Source organism: Hypomesus transpacificus, unplaced genomic scaffold, assembly GCF_021917145.1.
Source record: "Hypomesus transpacificus isolate Combined female unplaced genomic scaffold, fHypTra1 scaffold_27, whole genome shotgun sequence".
NCBI classification, from domain to species: domain Eukaryota; kingdom Metazoa; phylum Chordata; class Actinopteri; order Osmeriformes; family Osmeridae; genus Hypomesus; species Hypomesus transpacificus.
The window spans coordinates 74,157-87,853 of NW_025813796.1; the positions used below are offsets into that span (position 1 = coordinate 74,157).

Here is a 13,697-nt window from a genome sequence, read left to right on the forward strand (position 1 = left end):
GTGAGCAGTATACCCACAATTTGTTGGGGTATGGGATCTCATTTCACTCTCTGTGGCCTTTGATCATGTCTGGTAGCTCGTCATCAAAGCACTGTAGCAGAGGAGCCTGTCACAGCTGAGTCTTATTATCACTCCATGAGCGCTTGCCTTTCACAGCCCCCATTTACTGTTCCTGGGGAGTTAGTTTGTCTTTTATGAGGTCGCCGACTGTTCCTTTCTCTTCATGAGGGGCATTTTTAGGTAGGGTGTACCTTCGAGTTACATTTTCGGAATTCAGGATGTTCTCTAATGCACTGTCGTTTACATGATTTTATTCAGATTTTTCAGATTCAGAAGACTTTGTTCAGGTATCAGGAACGTGAACCCTTTTGTAGGTTCCTTGCTCATCAATTCAGTTACTGTAATGTTTGTAAATGTATGTTGACTGTTGGGGTTTCTGCTTTTCGAAAGAGTAACCAGCGACTGCGGGTGGCTCAATTGGATGCTTTTTTAAATTAACACTCTGGAGTATTAGCCACAATTATTGCTTCCATTAATTAAAAGACTATGAACCGACCCTGTTTTGTTGCTAGACACTCACACAAAGCATGACAATGCTGGGACATGGCTAGCTAAACAGCAATCAAGCCAATAAGCATTGAGGTCTAATTAAATGGCAAAGCCCAACAGTGATGTATTATTGTGACTGGCCAGTTCATTAAAGGGAGTCTTTACCCCAGAGAGATGGGCATGGCCAACACCGGCCACCACAACCCTGAAAATATAAACAACATGTCTGCCACACAGTGACCAGTGGGTGTGCCAAGGTTGGCCCATTCAGCCAGCGACTAGGGCATTGTCTGCCCCACAGCGACCACGGCCTTCTACCACACACCGGTTTACAATGCCAACAAAGCTGTCAAACTTTGCACCTCCGGCACAGTAACCCTCTTCTTTAAGGAAGTGATGGCGTACTCTCAAGCTTTTACAAGCACTGTTGAGCACCGAAAAGGGTAGACGATTGAAGTATAAAACCTGCAGTTGGAGGAGAATAAAAAATAATAGCTGGGGTTTAGGCAAACCTGGTTCTCATCCAAATGCAGAACGGGTGCCAGAACAGGGAGTGTTGACACAATTAGGGTTTCTTTTTTTACACTCTAGCACCTAAGGCTCGTCCTCTGTTGGGCTGTGAGGAAACTGTGGGCTGGTAATTAGCTGAATAACTAAAAAGCTATTAACCCCACTGTTTTCCACTGTTAGCGGCTAATATTAGCCTGCTTAATTGGCTTCCTCGGCCTCGTTCCATCTCTGTGCCACATCACTCCCAGAAATATTTCGGAGTGCAACCGTGTACCAAATACTTAAATACCAGAGCGAAGTATGAATGAGAGCTGTTTTCACACTGCATAATTACGCCCTTGTGCATTCTTTTTTTTTCTTTTTCTCAAGTCACTAGGACCTCATGAAGTTGTACGTAGAGGAATTCATCCCGTCTGTGCGGAGAGGGAGCTCCAGCGCACGGCTCTGCATCGGCCTCTTCCGCGTGCGTGCGGAAAAAGGTGAGATTGATCTCCGCTTTGAACCGTGTCGTGTGCGCACAGCAAACACAGCTTGTTTTTCATTGTCTTTGAGAGAAAAAAAAAAGGTTCCAGGAGCCTTATTCAAAGGCTGCTCACACTGATAAATACTGATAATGACACGAGATGTGGCACTGTGGATGGCAGGGATGCTGTGGAAAAGGGGAGCGTGGGGGGGGGGGGGGGGGGGGGAGTGGGGGGCGGGGGGGTGAGGGGATGGATGGAGGGGGTCGGAGGCATGACTGGCGCATCAATTCCCAAGATGCATTGCTTTCGTGCATCCCCCCCCCCCCCCCCCCCCGTGGAGAGGCTGTTTGTTATCTGTCAGGGTCGTCGCACCATCTTACTGTTGGGGAGAGCGGCGCGATTCTAACTGGCCCGGCCCAACACACACTCACCCTCGCGCACACGCACACCCGCTTTCAGATGGATTGCAAATGGAATCGGAGGACAATCTATGCCGCGCGCATTTTTATTTGTTTCATTCGACTTGTGTGTGTGCTCCCACTGCGAATAACAAGGGCTGTGCATGTGTGTGTGTGTGTGTGTGTGGGGGGGGGGGGGGAGCAGAGTGATGAGATTACCTCTTAGCTGGTGCAGACGTCTAGAGAAGCCACTGTCTCAGGCGGCGGGAGCACAATGGCCAATCTAGAAGATGTGTGTGTGTGTGTGTGTGTGGGAGGGGCACGAGACGGGGAGAATGTAGAGATGACATTCTACTCTGATTAACATCGGGAGAAGTGAGGTGCATGCCTATGGTGTGTGTGTTCGTGTGTACGATAGTCATTTGATGATCTCTCTATTGCTGTGCTGTTCTGCATGTCTGCCCTGCGATGCAGTGTTAGACCCGAGGAAGAGGAGGGAAGCTCTGAGGAGGCAGGGCCAACGTGGAGCATCTGAAACCCACGAGACGTCCCCTGCCATCCGTCAGCCCAGGTTATCAGATTTCATTATACAGAGTCAGCTTTGGGTGAAGGCCAGAGATGAAATCAACAGCCTAATCACCCCTATTGCCACTAATGATGTATTGCAAGATGCGCCACTGTCGTTTTGCATGTCACTAAGGCACGCGCAAAACCTGCCTAGCGCCAGGGCGAAACACATCTGCTATGAAATCAGAGATAAATGGAGAGATTCATGGATGTTATGTGACCTTGTCTCTTTCTGTTTTCCCAGAGGGCCTGCTGGTGAGGTGGACGGTGGGAGGTAGGATCCTCTGGGTCCTGTTTCATCACGCCTAATCCATAAACGCGCCATAAATCAGCTCTGGAGCCTAATTTGATTAATTAGCTAATTAATTAAAGGCAGAATGATTGAGAGAATGCCTGGATGGAGCAGGCTTCCTGTTCCGAGGGATGCTAAGCACACGGTTTGCAGACTCTTCCATAAATCACTTTTATATTTCGATACCAAGCAAGAGCTCTCGCAGGGGCCTTACACGGCGCATCATGTAGCAAGGCAACCCCGCAGTTTATGAAATTGATCACGAGTTAAACATGGTGGGTGCTGCGTGTGTGGGGCGGAGGGGGGGATGACTGTCACACAAAGGAACTGTAAGGAAGAGGGGGGGAAGGCAGGGAGGGTGTATTTTTGATTAGATCAGCTGTATGTAAATCCTAGCAAGCACGGGGGGCCGACGCGCGGTGTGACAGGTTGAGAGAGAGCTGTCAGGGGAAAGAGGGATCTGTCTAAACTGCTACTGTCAGAAGCCAGAGCAGGGTTGATAGAGCCTGATGGAGGAGGGACCTGTTCCACACCTGCAGCTCCAGTAGAGGAGGAGGGAGAGAGAGGGGTGGAGAGAATAGGCGAGGAGAGCATGAAAGAGGGGAGGAGTTGGGAGGAGATGGGAGGAGGAGAGGTCAGGGGTTAAGAAGAGAGGATCGGAGAGGAGAGCAAGGAAGGGGAGGGGTTGGGAATGGAGAAGGAGAGGAGAGGAGGAAGGGGGAGGGGTTAAGAGGAGAGGCGAGGGAAGGATGAAAAAAAAAAGAAGCCCTTACATGCTGATCTAAATCATTGATGGCTTACGGCCCAGACTTCCAGATCAGAGGAACAAGCTGCTAACACTGGGCGTCGTTTCACATTAAACGCGTGGCGGTAACAAGGTCAGAGGTGGAGGTGAGCTGGCTGCTCTAATATTTTAATGGTTGCCGTAACCGACACCACGGCTGTGAGAAAGCAGGGAGAGGCGTGACTGAAAGCCTGCTTAGAAATAAAGAAAAAAGACAAGTAATCGTAAGCATCAACCAGCATTACTGTAGACAGGCTTTCTCCTACAACGACATTGTTTCTACACATGAACACAGATACGTGTTCTGTTATCTTCCCAGGCATATTCAATTCAACATTTATTTCCTGCTCTTGTGCTCTCTCTCTTTACACGTTGCCTCTATTTGTTCAAATTCTGTAATCGTGCACACAGTCATCGGAAGCCTTGAATTTCCTACGGGATCAATTAGGTGAATTGAATCAAACCTCAAACACCCTTCCAAAGATACGCTACGCAGGACGGAGCAAGCAGGTGGAGGATGGTGATGTGGGTAGCACTAACAGAAAATCTAACCAATTACAGACACAGAAGGAGCAGTGAAGGTCTTGTCACCATAGTAGTGGGGTGAGAGTACAAGTTCTGTGATTAAACTAGCTTTTCATGCAGTAGCCCTGCTGAGAATAGCGTTCAGGTCCTGAGATGAATACTCCTCTATCATGTGGGCTTGTTAAATTACCCTGCATAAAAGTCACTGAGAACATGAATGGGCAAAGATTACTGATTGAGGTTCATTGTATTCGAGAAGGTTAGCGGTGAGGCCAATCAGGATAGCAATGGACAGAACAGACAGGAATACACCGAAAGCAGCAAACCTTCTCCGTGCTTCTCTGCGTGACACGACACCTCCTCAGGTAGCATCTTCCCCAGGATCTGAGAAAGGGCCAAAGGGGTTGGCATTACAGCTACAAAGTGGTTAGCATTACAGCTACAAAGTGGTTAGCATTACAGCGACAAAGTGATTAGCATTACAGCTACAAAGTACAAAGTGCATGTTAGTATGCCAAGACTGTGGCAGCTCACCGTATTTAGGATGCAGCTCAGGTGTCGACCGATTTCCACAAGGGTATCTTCACCTAAGCGTCTGAACCTATAACCCTCCACACGCACGTAAACACACACACACACACAGCTCACATGTACGCCTCATTGGCAGCTGCTATCACAGAGGAGCTGAAGGGTGACATTGAGCGGGCATGGAGGGTCACACACCACAGGCCATAAATCACAGTCTGTCTGGACGAGGCACAGGACCCCCCCTGCCTGGAACGGCACAGCCCCTTCACCGTCCACACCTGCACCCCCGCCCTCATCTCCAGTCTTGCACGACGCAGACAAGCCCGTCAGATCCAATCTAGGCCTTGTTGGCATGTACGACCTGTTTAATTTCCTGTCTTTGATTGGAAGGGGAAAAAAAAAAAATGCAATCTCATCTACATCTAGACGTCTTGAGGGTTTTTAAATGAACGAAATGAGGGTGGGACGCACTGTACTGAAAAGGTTGGGAAAATATTGATGTCACGGTTTTCATCCCGCTGCACATCAAACAGTGATTCCTTGCTGTGTTTCGTTCGCCGAGTGCGGTGCAGCAGCAGTGTGCAGGAACAATAGTGTCAACCACGGAGAAATGATTGGCAGACTCTTAGGAATTCATAGGGACTCATCAGGGGATTCAGATGGCTGAGCGGTGAGGGAGTCGGGCTAGTAATCAGAAGGTTGCCGGATCGATTCCCCGCCACGCCACATGATGTTGTGTCCTTGGGCAAGGCACTTCACCCTACTTGCCTCGGGGGAATGTCCCTGTACTTACTGTAAGTCGCTCTGGATAAGAGCGTCTGCCAAATGACTAAATGTAAATGTAAATGTAAATCAGTAACTATTGCCTTGGACCAATAGCTGCGTTTGACATGTGGGCCATGTTGGCCACCACATCTGTGAAGCGCACTGACAGCAACAGAATATCAATGACCACATGACTTTATACCGTCTTCATAGTTTCCTACCATTCGTTCATCAGTTGCTAAGCCCATGGAAACAATTGTTTGTTGTCTTCCTTGATGCACAGCTTTAACAAGTTTTACCAAGCACACACACACACAAACATACACATACGCCCATGCACTCGAGAGAAAAAAAAAGAGTGCATTGTGTGTTTGCTAGGGTGTGATAAAGGTAGGTTGGAGGTTTATAACAGCACCGTATTTCTTTTCAAACTCTTTGGCTCTTTCTTTGGGGGAGTGAGGTATTGAAGGTTGCAGAACCGGACTCGTTTTGATAAGGTGTCGTTCTTTCCAACAGCTGCGCTGGCCTGAATGTGAATGGAGGGAAGAGAGCCTGTTAAGAATGAGAAAAAAGATGCCACAGAGGAACTCTCCCTGAGGGAATAAAAAGAAGCGACAAGGGGAAATAATGTGACTTGGCTTCATCTGTGTGTAGATCTCAACAATGGAACAGCAGACTTCACCCTGGTTTCTCTCGGAAACCCTGAAAGCGTGGTAGATTGCTTATGTCTGATCGTTGAATTGTGCTGAATTTCCAAAGCAATGAAGCCCAATAGGGTATTCAGATCTAAATGTTTCTCATTAACTCTATAACTTTGACAACTTGTGCACAAAGCTAGGTTTTGAAGAGTTCAGGTTTTGATTCCGTTTTTGTCTACGGCATGTTTTTGTCCTCAAGCTCTTTTGACAACACTTCAGTACACCCAACTCACATATATTGTGCCTGCACATACACACACACACACACACTAAACCTGGGTATGAAAACCAAAGAGATTAATTAATACCCAGTTGACATTTTGTGTGTATTTGTTTGTGAGTTTTCAAATACTGTACTCTTAACCTGTCCAAAGGGAATGCCCATTAGGGTGGAGAAGGTGGTACCGGTGCCGAATGGAGCTGGTTGAGGTGCACAGCATGACAAACACAATTACACACAGACTCAGTCTGCCCGATCGAAAAAAACAAACCCCAAACAAAATATAAAATTAATACAAAATGCTTCACTTGGTGGATACACCATCTCTGAGACATAGAAGAAGTTGGAAGTTATATAGGCTAGTACTTTAGGCAATGGCGTAAGGTGATTGAGAGAGTACTTCCTTTCTACATACAGTACTTCCTGTGTTTGGTGCTGTGGGTACTGCTGCCCATTCTGCTGGAGCATAACTGGTATTGTATTGTGATAATCAAAGATAGTGTCCAAGCAGTTCTCTACAAATGACTGCCTCCTCTGACTATTCTAACTATACCCCCATCTGTAATTAACTATAATTCTGGGTAATAATGCATTCATTCTATAACACAATGAAGAATCCAGCAGTGAGCAACAGCATACAATAGTGGAATTGTAACACATAATTAATCTGTTTCCAATTCTCTTTGAACATTACAACGTAAAGCCTGTAGTGAATTTATCATAACAACCTTTCCAGAGTGTGATGATTCATGTGTTGTAAGAATAGGGACGTTCTGATTGTCTATGTTCTGCAGTGAACATTCTGATTTGGTGTAATTGTGATGATCGCTGCTGTTTTGTAAATTAGTTTGTGGTTTTCTGTGATGTCGTTTGAAAAGCCAGAGTAATGAGGGGTGGAAAGTAAAAGAGCTCTGTATTTCAGAGGCAAACAGTCCTTTTTCAGTCTAAGGAGTTTGCTGCTGGCAATATATGTATATTTAATTGGGTGTCAGTGGCTCCCAGAACACTCACTTGTACATTCTGGGCATCTTGGTCTTTACCGACCAAAAGCTGACATAACATCTAACACTGGTTCACTAAATACTCTACTGTTAAAAAATAATGATTGCTCTGTTTGTGTTTCTTTCAAAAGAACAGAGTCTAAAATAGAAACCCATGGATAGATTCAGTGGACTCTCCACTATTTAAGCCCCTATTAGCTAATTGCATTACTAAAATATACTACTGCCAGATAGAAAACTGGTCAGGTCTGTGGCAAGGCAAAACCTTTTCCCAGAGGAGAATTTGCTTGGCTCGTGTTCGACTTCAATAATGTATCCTATCATGCACTGTATCTTTATCCCTTTCATTTTCCAAAAGATGGATAGGCTAAATAATGCAGAAAAAGTATCTGTGTAAATCTGTTGATATAGTGTGGTTCCAAAAGCAAACTTACTCAAAGTCACTCAAAATTCACCTTTCAAGAAGCAACATCTTACCTTGAGAAAAACGAATAAATCTTGCCTTGAGATTAGTGAGCATTCGAAATGATTCCTTGACATTTTAAATGATTGAACTATTTATGATTCAAGAAAACGTGAAGGTTACCGCCATCAATAGCGGTGCTTTAGAACGACATGATATAAAATCTTACTACATATTTAAAGTTTACTAGTATCTCCAGTGTGGATCTCAAAGATCACGGTTGAATTTGAAGGGCTGGCCAAGTCTGACTGGTATGATTTCCAGCCAGTGAGAAGGTGAACCTCGTCTCAAGACAAGTTCGTGACGGGGTTAAAGTTCACTTCACGCGAAACTCGCATCGCATCTTATGCATAGCCTATAGATCAAGCTCGCTCTTTTTGTTTTTCGAAAAATATATGACGCTCCATCAGACCACGTTCAGATAAAACCAAGCCCAAGCTGTATGCTAAACACCTCACAAAGTTGTAGGCTAGGTTAATGGTTTTGTGTGAGATGTGCATATTCCTGTCCAATATAAAGCAATGAGGGCCATTGCTTTAAAAAACAAGATAGCCTATTACCAAATCTGGCGTGCAATCTCAGACCACGTCACGAATTGTATTGCCTTCACAGTGATCATTTTGACTGGACTGGCTGACAAATGCGCCCCCCTCCTCCCTGTGTTGAACGGGGTAAGTTCCTCTCCACTCTTCCCGTGCGTCAGTCGGTCTCTGATGAACGGCGCAGAGCGCACGATCTGTTACCTCGTTTGCCAGTGTTGCAGACACAACGTTGAAACGTGGGAATTCTCAGCTCCATGGATATCCTTGTGGTTTTCAGTCCCTGCCTCGATCAGATCTGTTTGTGTGCACATTTTGAGTCTAAATGTAAGAGTCGAAAGGTGCAGGACATGTAATTTTGAGAACTGATCAAAACGGGAAATGTATTCGACTTCGGCTTTATCAGATATCTGTTTCATGTGTTTGCGCGCCACAGTAAGGTACACCTTCATTTTGCTAAGGAAATTCAACTGCTTATGCGAGTAGCCTTGTCTGGACCGGAGTCATTTATTTGGTGGATGCGGCGGTCAGGGCCGGTTTGTGAGTGCTGCAGGAGCAGCGAGTGGCGGGGCATAATTCCTCAGATTTTTCGGAGCTGGAAATCCGCGCGCCGCGTTGGGATTATATCTCCAGAGATGCTTCTTTTCCCCATGTTTTGGTTTTTATCGCAGGCGTGTGCAGCACCTTCTCTAACAGCCGAACAAATGGATATGGGGGTGGTAAGTGTATCTTTTGATACTTTTCACACTGAATGTTTTATGACGCTCCGACGGAACATGTGGGTATCATGGTGAAAAGGGCTCAAATGATTTGGATAGCCTTGTAGGTAGCCTAACTTTTAGCGTATTATTTTGGGTCTCAAACTGAATGTTTGTAGCTCTAAATAATTAGGCTACCTGCAAGACAGGCAATGGCGAATATCATCTCGCCAAGTATGCATTGAGATTGTGCTAACTCGGGGAAATAACAGATGTAGTTGATTGTAATATAGGATACATTACTGCAATCACGCAATTTGGGCGCAGCGTGCTGTAAAGGGCATTATCTGTGCCCGTATTTTAAGGTGCGCGGGAGCCAAAATAAAAGCCTTAAGTAGTTAGTTGGGAACAGGGCATACCGTAGGCGAGGCGTATCGGATCGCTGATTAATGCGTACACAATACGTACTAATTAAGAGTTTACATCAAAAAATCTTACACAAATATTAGTGTGGATGTAGGCTATATTTGTCTGACTCGATCTGCATATAATTACAGACTGATTGAAGTCGGTGGACTACGCACGTGAAGCTCGTAGTAATAACACATAAATTAAATCAATAGTCAACCCCTTGCTCATGATTAAAACATTTGTTGTTTGTTTGTGGAGATGTTTTTAAGACATTTGCTTTTAGTGCAGCTAGAGGGTAGAACAGGCTGACAGAAATGAAATGAGGGCTTGGCAAATATAGCCTACAACTGGCAACAGTGAATATTCGACACTGAATGATGATCGAAAGCTCGTCTACAGTGTAATCTAAACCATCGTAAGGATGCTTACAGTTCCGACGAGTTGTGGAGAAAAAACTGGAAATACTTTTGGTGTACAATTACCTCTTATAAAATAAAATTATGATTACGATTTCAATGGATTAACCTCAATTCCATTTTCGATTAATCATTTATAAAAAAATAAAAACGAATGATGTAGAGAAATTAGATTATTGTAAAATAGTCAGACAGCTCATGATCCTGATAGCTATTTGTGATAGATGTTGTGTTACTCGATTTCTCTCAGCAGCTTCCTTCGTTCGTTCGTTCTCTCTCTCTCTCTCTCTCTCTCTCTCTCTCTCTCTCTCTCTCTCTCTCTCTCTCTCTCTCTCTCTCTCTCTCTCTCTCTCTCTCTCTCTCTCTCTCTCTCTCTCTCTCTCTCTCTCTGATATGTAGCAAGAAGCATGTCAGCTACTCCTCCCATTGTTACTCGCTTGAAAATATCGCGCCATGGCTTTGCCGATTTCGGCAAGTATAGCCCAAAGCATCTTTTCATGTCTTCCGAACTCCCCAAGGCTCCCTATAGCTGTGTAAGTGTTGAAAGGGATCTGCTATTATCTACTGTAGCACTGTTGTTAACAGAGTTGAGTCTCTGTGGAGCTGACACATTCAACACAGGGGAAGTTCTAATTGCCAGCGTGTTATTGTGTGGAGGTCCGGTCACTGGGATGTGTTGGAGCAGGTGCTAACCCTGCTGGTCACAGGTTGGCCAATCACTGGCCCTTCATTACTGTGACTTCTGGGAGAAAGAGGGCTAGCAGGATCCAATCTGCAGAGTCAGCGAAGACCAACCACAGAACAAGGCGATGAGGATCAGCTGCGTGACACGGATGAACTGGGGACTCGTAGCGGATGTGCAGTGATATGAAGTGGGAGTTTATACTTGGGAGTGGGTGTTTTTGTATTTGGGAGTGGGGGTGTATGTATGTAGCCCGTGTGTGTGGGAGAGAGAGAGAGAGAGTGTGTGTGTGTGTGTGAGAGAGAGAGAAAGAGAGAGAGAGAGAGAGAGAGAGAGTGTGTGTGTGTGTGTGTATAAAGGAGAGCAAGACAAAGAGATGGTGTGGGTGTTTGCCTGGCTTAGCAGGTGAGGCCCAGCTGGGCTGCAGGAGGGCTGGTACATGACTGGGCAGCAGGATGGAGAGGTAGTTGGTCTCCTGACAGTGTCAGTGCCAGCCCTTTTTACCTGCCAGTCCTGCGTCAGGCAGGTCCTCACTCGGGGGTGTGGGGGCGACTGTCGTCTCTCTGGTGAAAGTATACCCTTACTTAAGCACAACTCCTAAGACGGCTGCACACTGAAGACTTGGGTATAAGCAAGTTTTCAGATGAGGGGGAACTATGATTATCATGGAACGTTAACAGCTTGACGGTGAATAACAATTAACTTGGGACTCCTTAAATGGACTTGTGAAAACGAATCATCTCTCCTCGGCTCGTCTCCTTGATCCTCCTGTTGCTAGCCTCCTGTGGTTGCCACCGGACACAGAACTCTGCTCAACGATCGCTTCATCTGTCCTACACATTTCGAGAGACACCCAGTTGAGAAAGTTCTAGATTGCATCTAATCATCTGAGACAGTATTGCATTCAAGTTCATCTGGGCATTCATGGTTTCCAAACCTAATTAATAGCTTTCAAGGTTCTTATATTTATGAGGAGTAGCCAATACAGTTAAGCGATGTGTTTGAAGTACAGTTCCCAAATTAAAACTATACTTTCGACTGCCCCATCCTTCCTGGAGATAGGCAGCCCGATAATGTCCACACCTCCCCACCAGCTTGTGTCTGTCCTAAAGCAGAGAATCTCATTTTGCTGTAATTTCTTTAATGAGAGCACCATCTGGTCCCCTCTCGACTGGAGTGGAGAGGAGAGGAGCACAGGAGGCCCCCACCACACCCCCACCATCCCTCCAAAACCATTAGCACCGCCTCCCTCCCCCTTTGCCCCAAAATATTGAGTTCATCCACTGCCGGGCACGTCAGCCAGCATCAGCAGCCACATTAGAACTCCGGCCTGAAATTTAAAACGTGTGTCCAGCAGTATCGCATCCTCTCATCTGACCTTGTCCCACCTCGCGATTCCCTCCCTTCTGCAAAGACTCCTCCTTTCCGAAAAGATGCATTCCTTCACTAGCCCCACCTGGCTCCTGTAGTTAAAGGCAGAGGAAGAAAAAGTGGGAAGATAGGAATGGGATTGATTGACAAAGGGAAGGAAAGCTAGTCGTGTGTCTCTGAGAGAAGCAATCAAACAGAAAAGGCGAAACTAAAACAGCGCCGACCAAAAAAGAAAAGCCGGCCTCTCCACTTAGACGAGTAGCAAACACAAAATCAATACTGTTTCTTTCCTATTCTGGATGGCCCTGTCTCTGTGCTAATGTACCGGAGAGAGATTTGTACCTGTGGTGAGGAGACAGAAGTTTTTACCTAATTGTCATTGTCATCCATAGCCTGCGGCTACAGAGTTTGGAAAAGTTTGTGAAGAGGTAAAAAAAGAATGCCTGAATTAGACGTGAAAATAACAGCCTCGCCTTGCTGTTCTCACTCAAATCACACCATCAGTCGCAGGAATACTTTCAACACCTCTGTTCTACTTTCAGAAAACAGTTGGATGACTGTGACCCCATAGGCATCGCACTGCATCCTGGGTATTCTGATCAAGGCCAAGGACACGATTTCAGGAACTATGTCTGGAGGGAGTAGGATAGCATTGCATCACATAAGATATTGCTCCTTCAAGAAAGAAAGAAACTGAAAGAAAATAAATGATACTGATAAGTGTGTCTTTCTTTTTTTCCGTCTCTTATTTGAGTGTCTAAAGGTGCGAACTGTCTGTCCAGAAAGAAATCTTCAGATTTGCTGAAGGGGTTTTTTAGACCGCCTCAAAGGCCTGTTCTGTGAGTTTTTTTATGGTCCTGACACCTCATTGGCAGTGTGAGAACTTGGCCTTCTGGGATTGTTGCCTGGCAGCTGGGTCGACCTTGCCCTGACCCTGTCAATCAGCAAGAGGACAGGGGTATCCAGATATATATCACAAGGTATATCCTTAGCGGATACTGTTCAGTGCCGGGGTCATAGAGATGACAAGTTCAAGAACTGACGTGATCTAGGAATTACGTCTCTACGAACGCATAGCGGCACATTCACAAACGGCGGCGCACCGAAATAGCCTGTGACACACGAAGCGCCTATGTTTGTGATCGTATGTCTGATAAGCAACCAGGCAGAGACAGCTGACCGTCCATGTCACTGCGCTCACCGTCGCCAGGACGACTGCGGGCTGCCGTGGGGACGGATCGCGTGTACCCGGGAAGGAAGAGATGGGCGGGACGAGAAAGAAACAAGGCCAGAAAGCGTGACTTCCAGTAGTGACGGATCAAATTGCGTGGGGGCGACTGAGTTGGAATTATTGCTCTCTGCAACAGAGCTGCATGCGATCCTCCACTGTTTTCATTGGCTCCCGCTGATTCAAACTCTTCAGCTGAGGTTTAGAACTAAGCTGCTCCACTTCAAGCTACTCCCCTATAGAAAACCACCAAACTAGCTCCATGTGGCTCCCCAGTCCTATTTTAGTGGCGGGCCGCCCCTCCCTCCCTGTCCCACACCAGATCAAGGGACTACTCTCCATTGCTAGCCAAAAGACAGAGGAACTCTTGTAATTACTGTGGTTTCTGGTGTTGCGCTGGCTTGCCTGCCTGCCGCGTCTGAAAATAGCATCGGACAGCAAGCTGATCTGGCAATGGACAACCCCAACTTAACATCAAGGAAACCCCAAAGAATCAACAAAAGCTCCTCTCAGATTGCTTGCAGGCGTTGGTCAAACTGTGTGTGTGTGTGTGTGTGTGTGTGTGTATGTGCACACACAAGTGTTTGT

The 13,697-nt window shown here is 46.1% G+C and overlaps 1 protein-coding gene across 1 annotated transcript in view; it reads left to right on the forward strand.

The window, feature by feature from the left end:
* Positions 1-8,473: 8,473 nt before the first annotated feature.
* mmp17a (matrix metallopeptidase 17a) overlaps positions 8,474-13,697 on the forward strand; it is a 40,842-nt gene continuing 35,618 nt past the window's right edge. Inside the window, exon 1 of the mRNA XM_047015081.1 lies at positions 8,474-9,022. Coding sequence (XP_046871037.1) covers positions 8,780-9,022 — 243 coding nt within the window. The 5' untranslated portion in view covers positions 8,474-8,779. The remainder of the gene's footprint in view (positions 9,023-13,697) is intronic.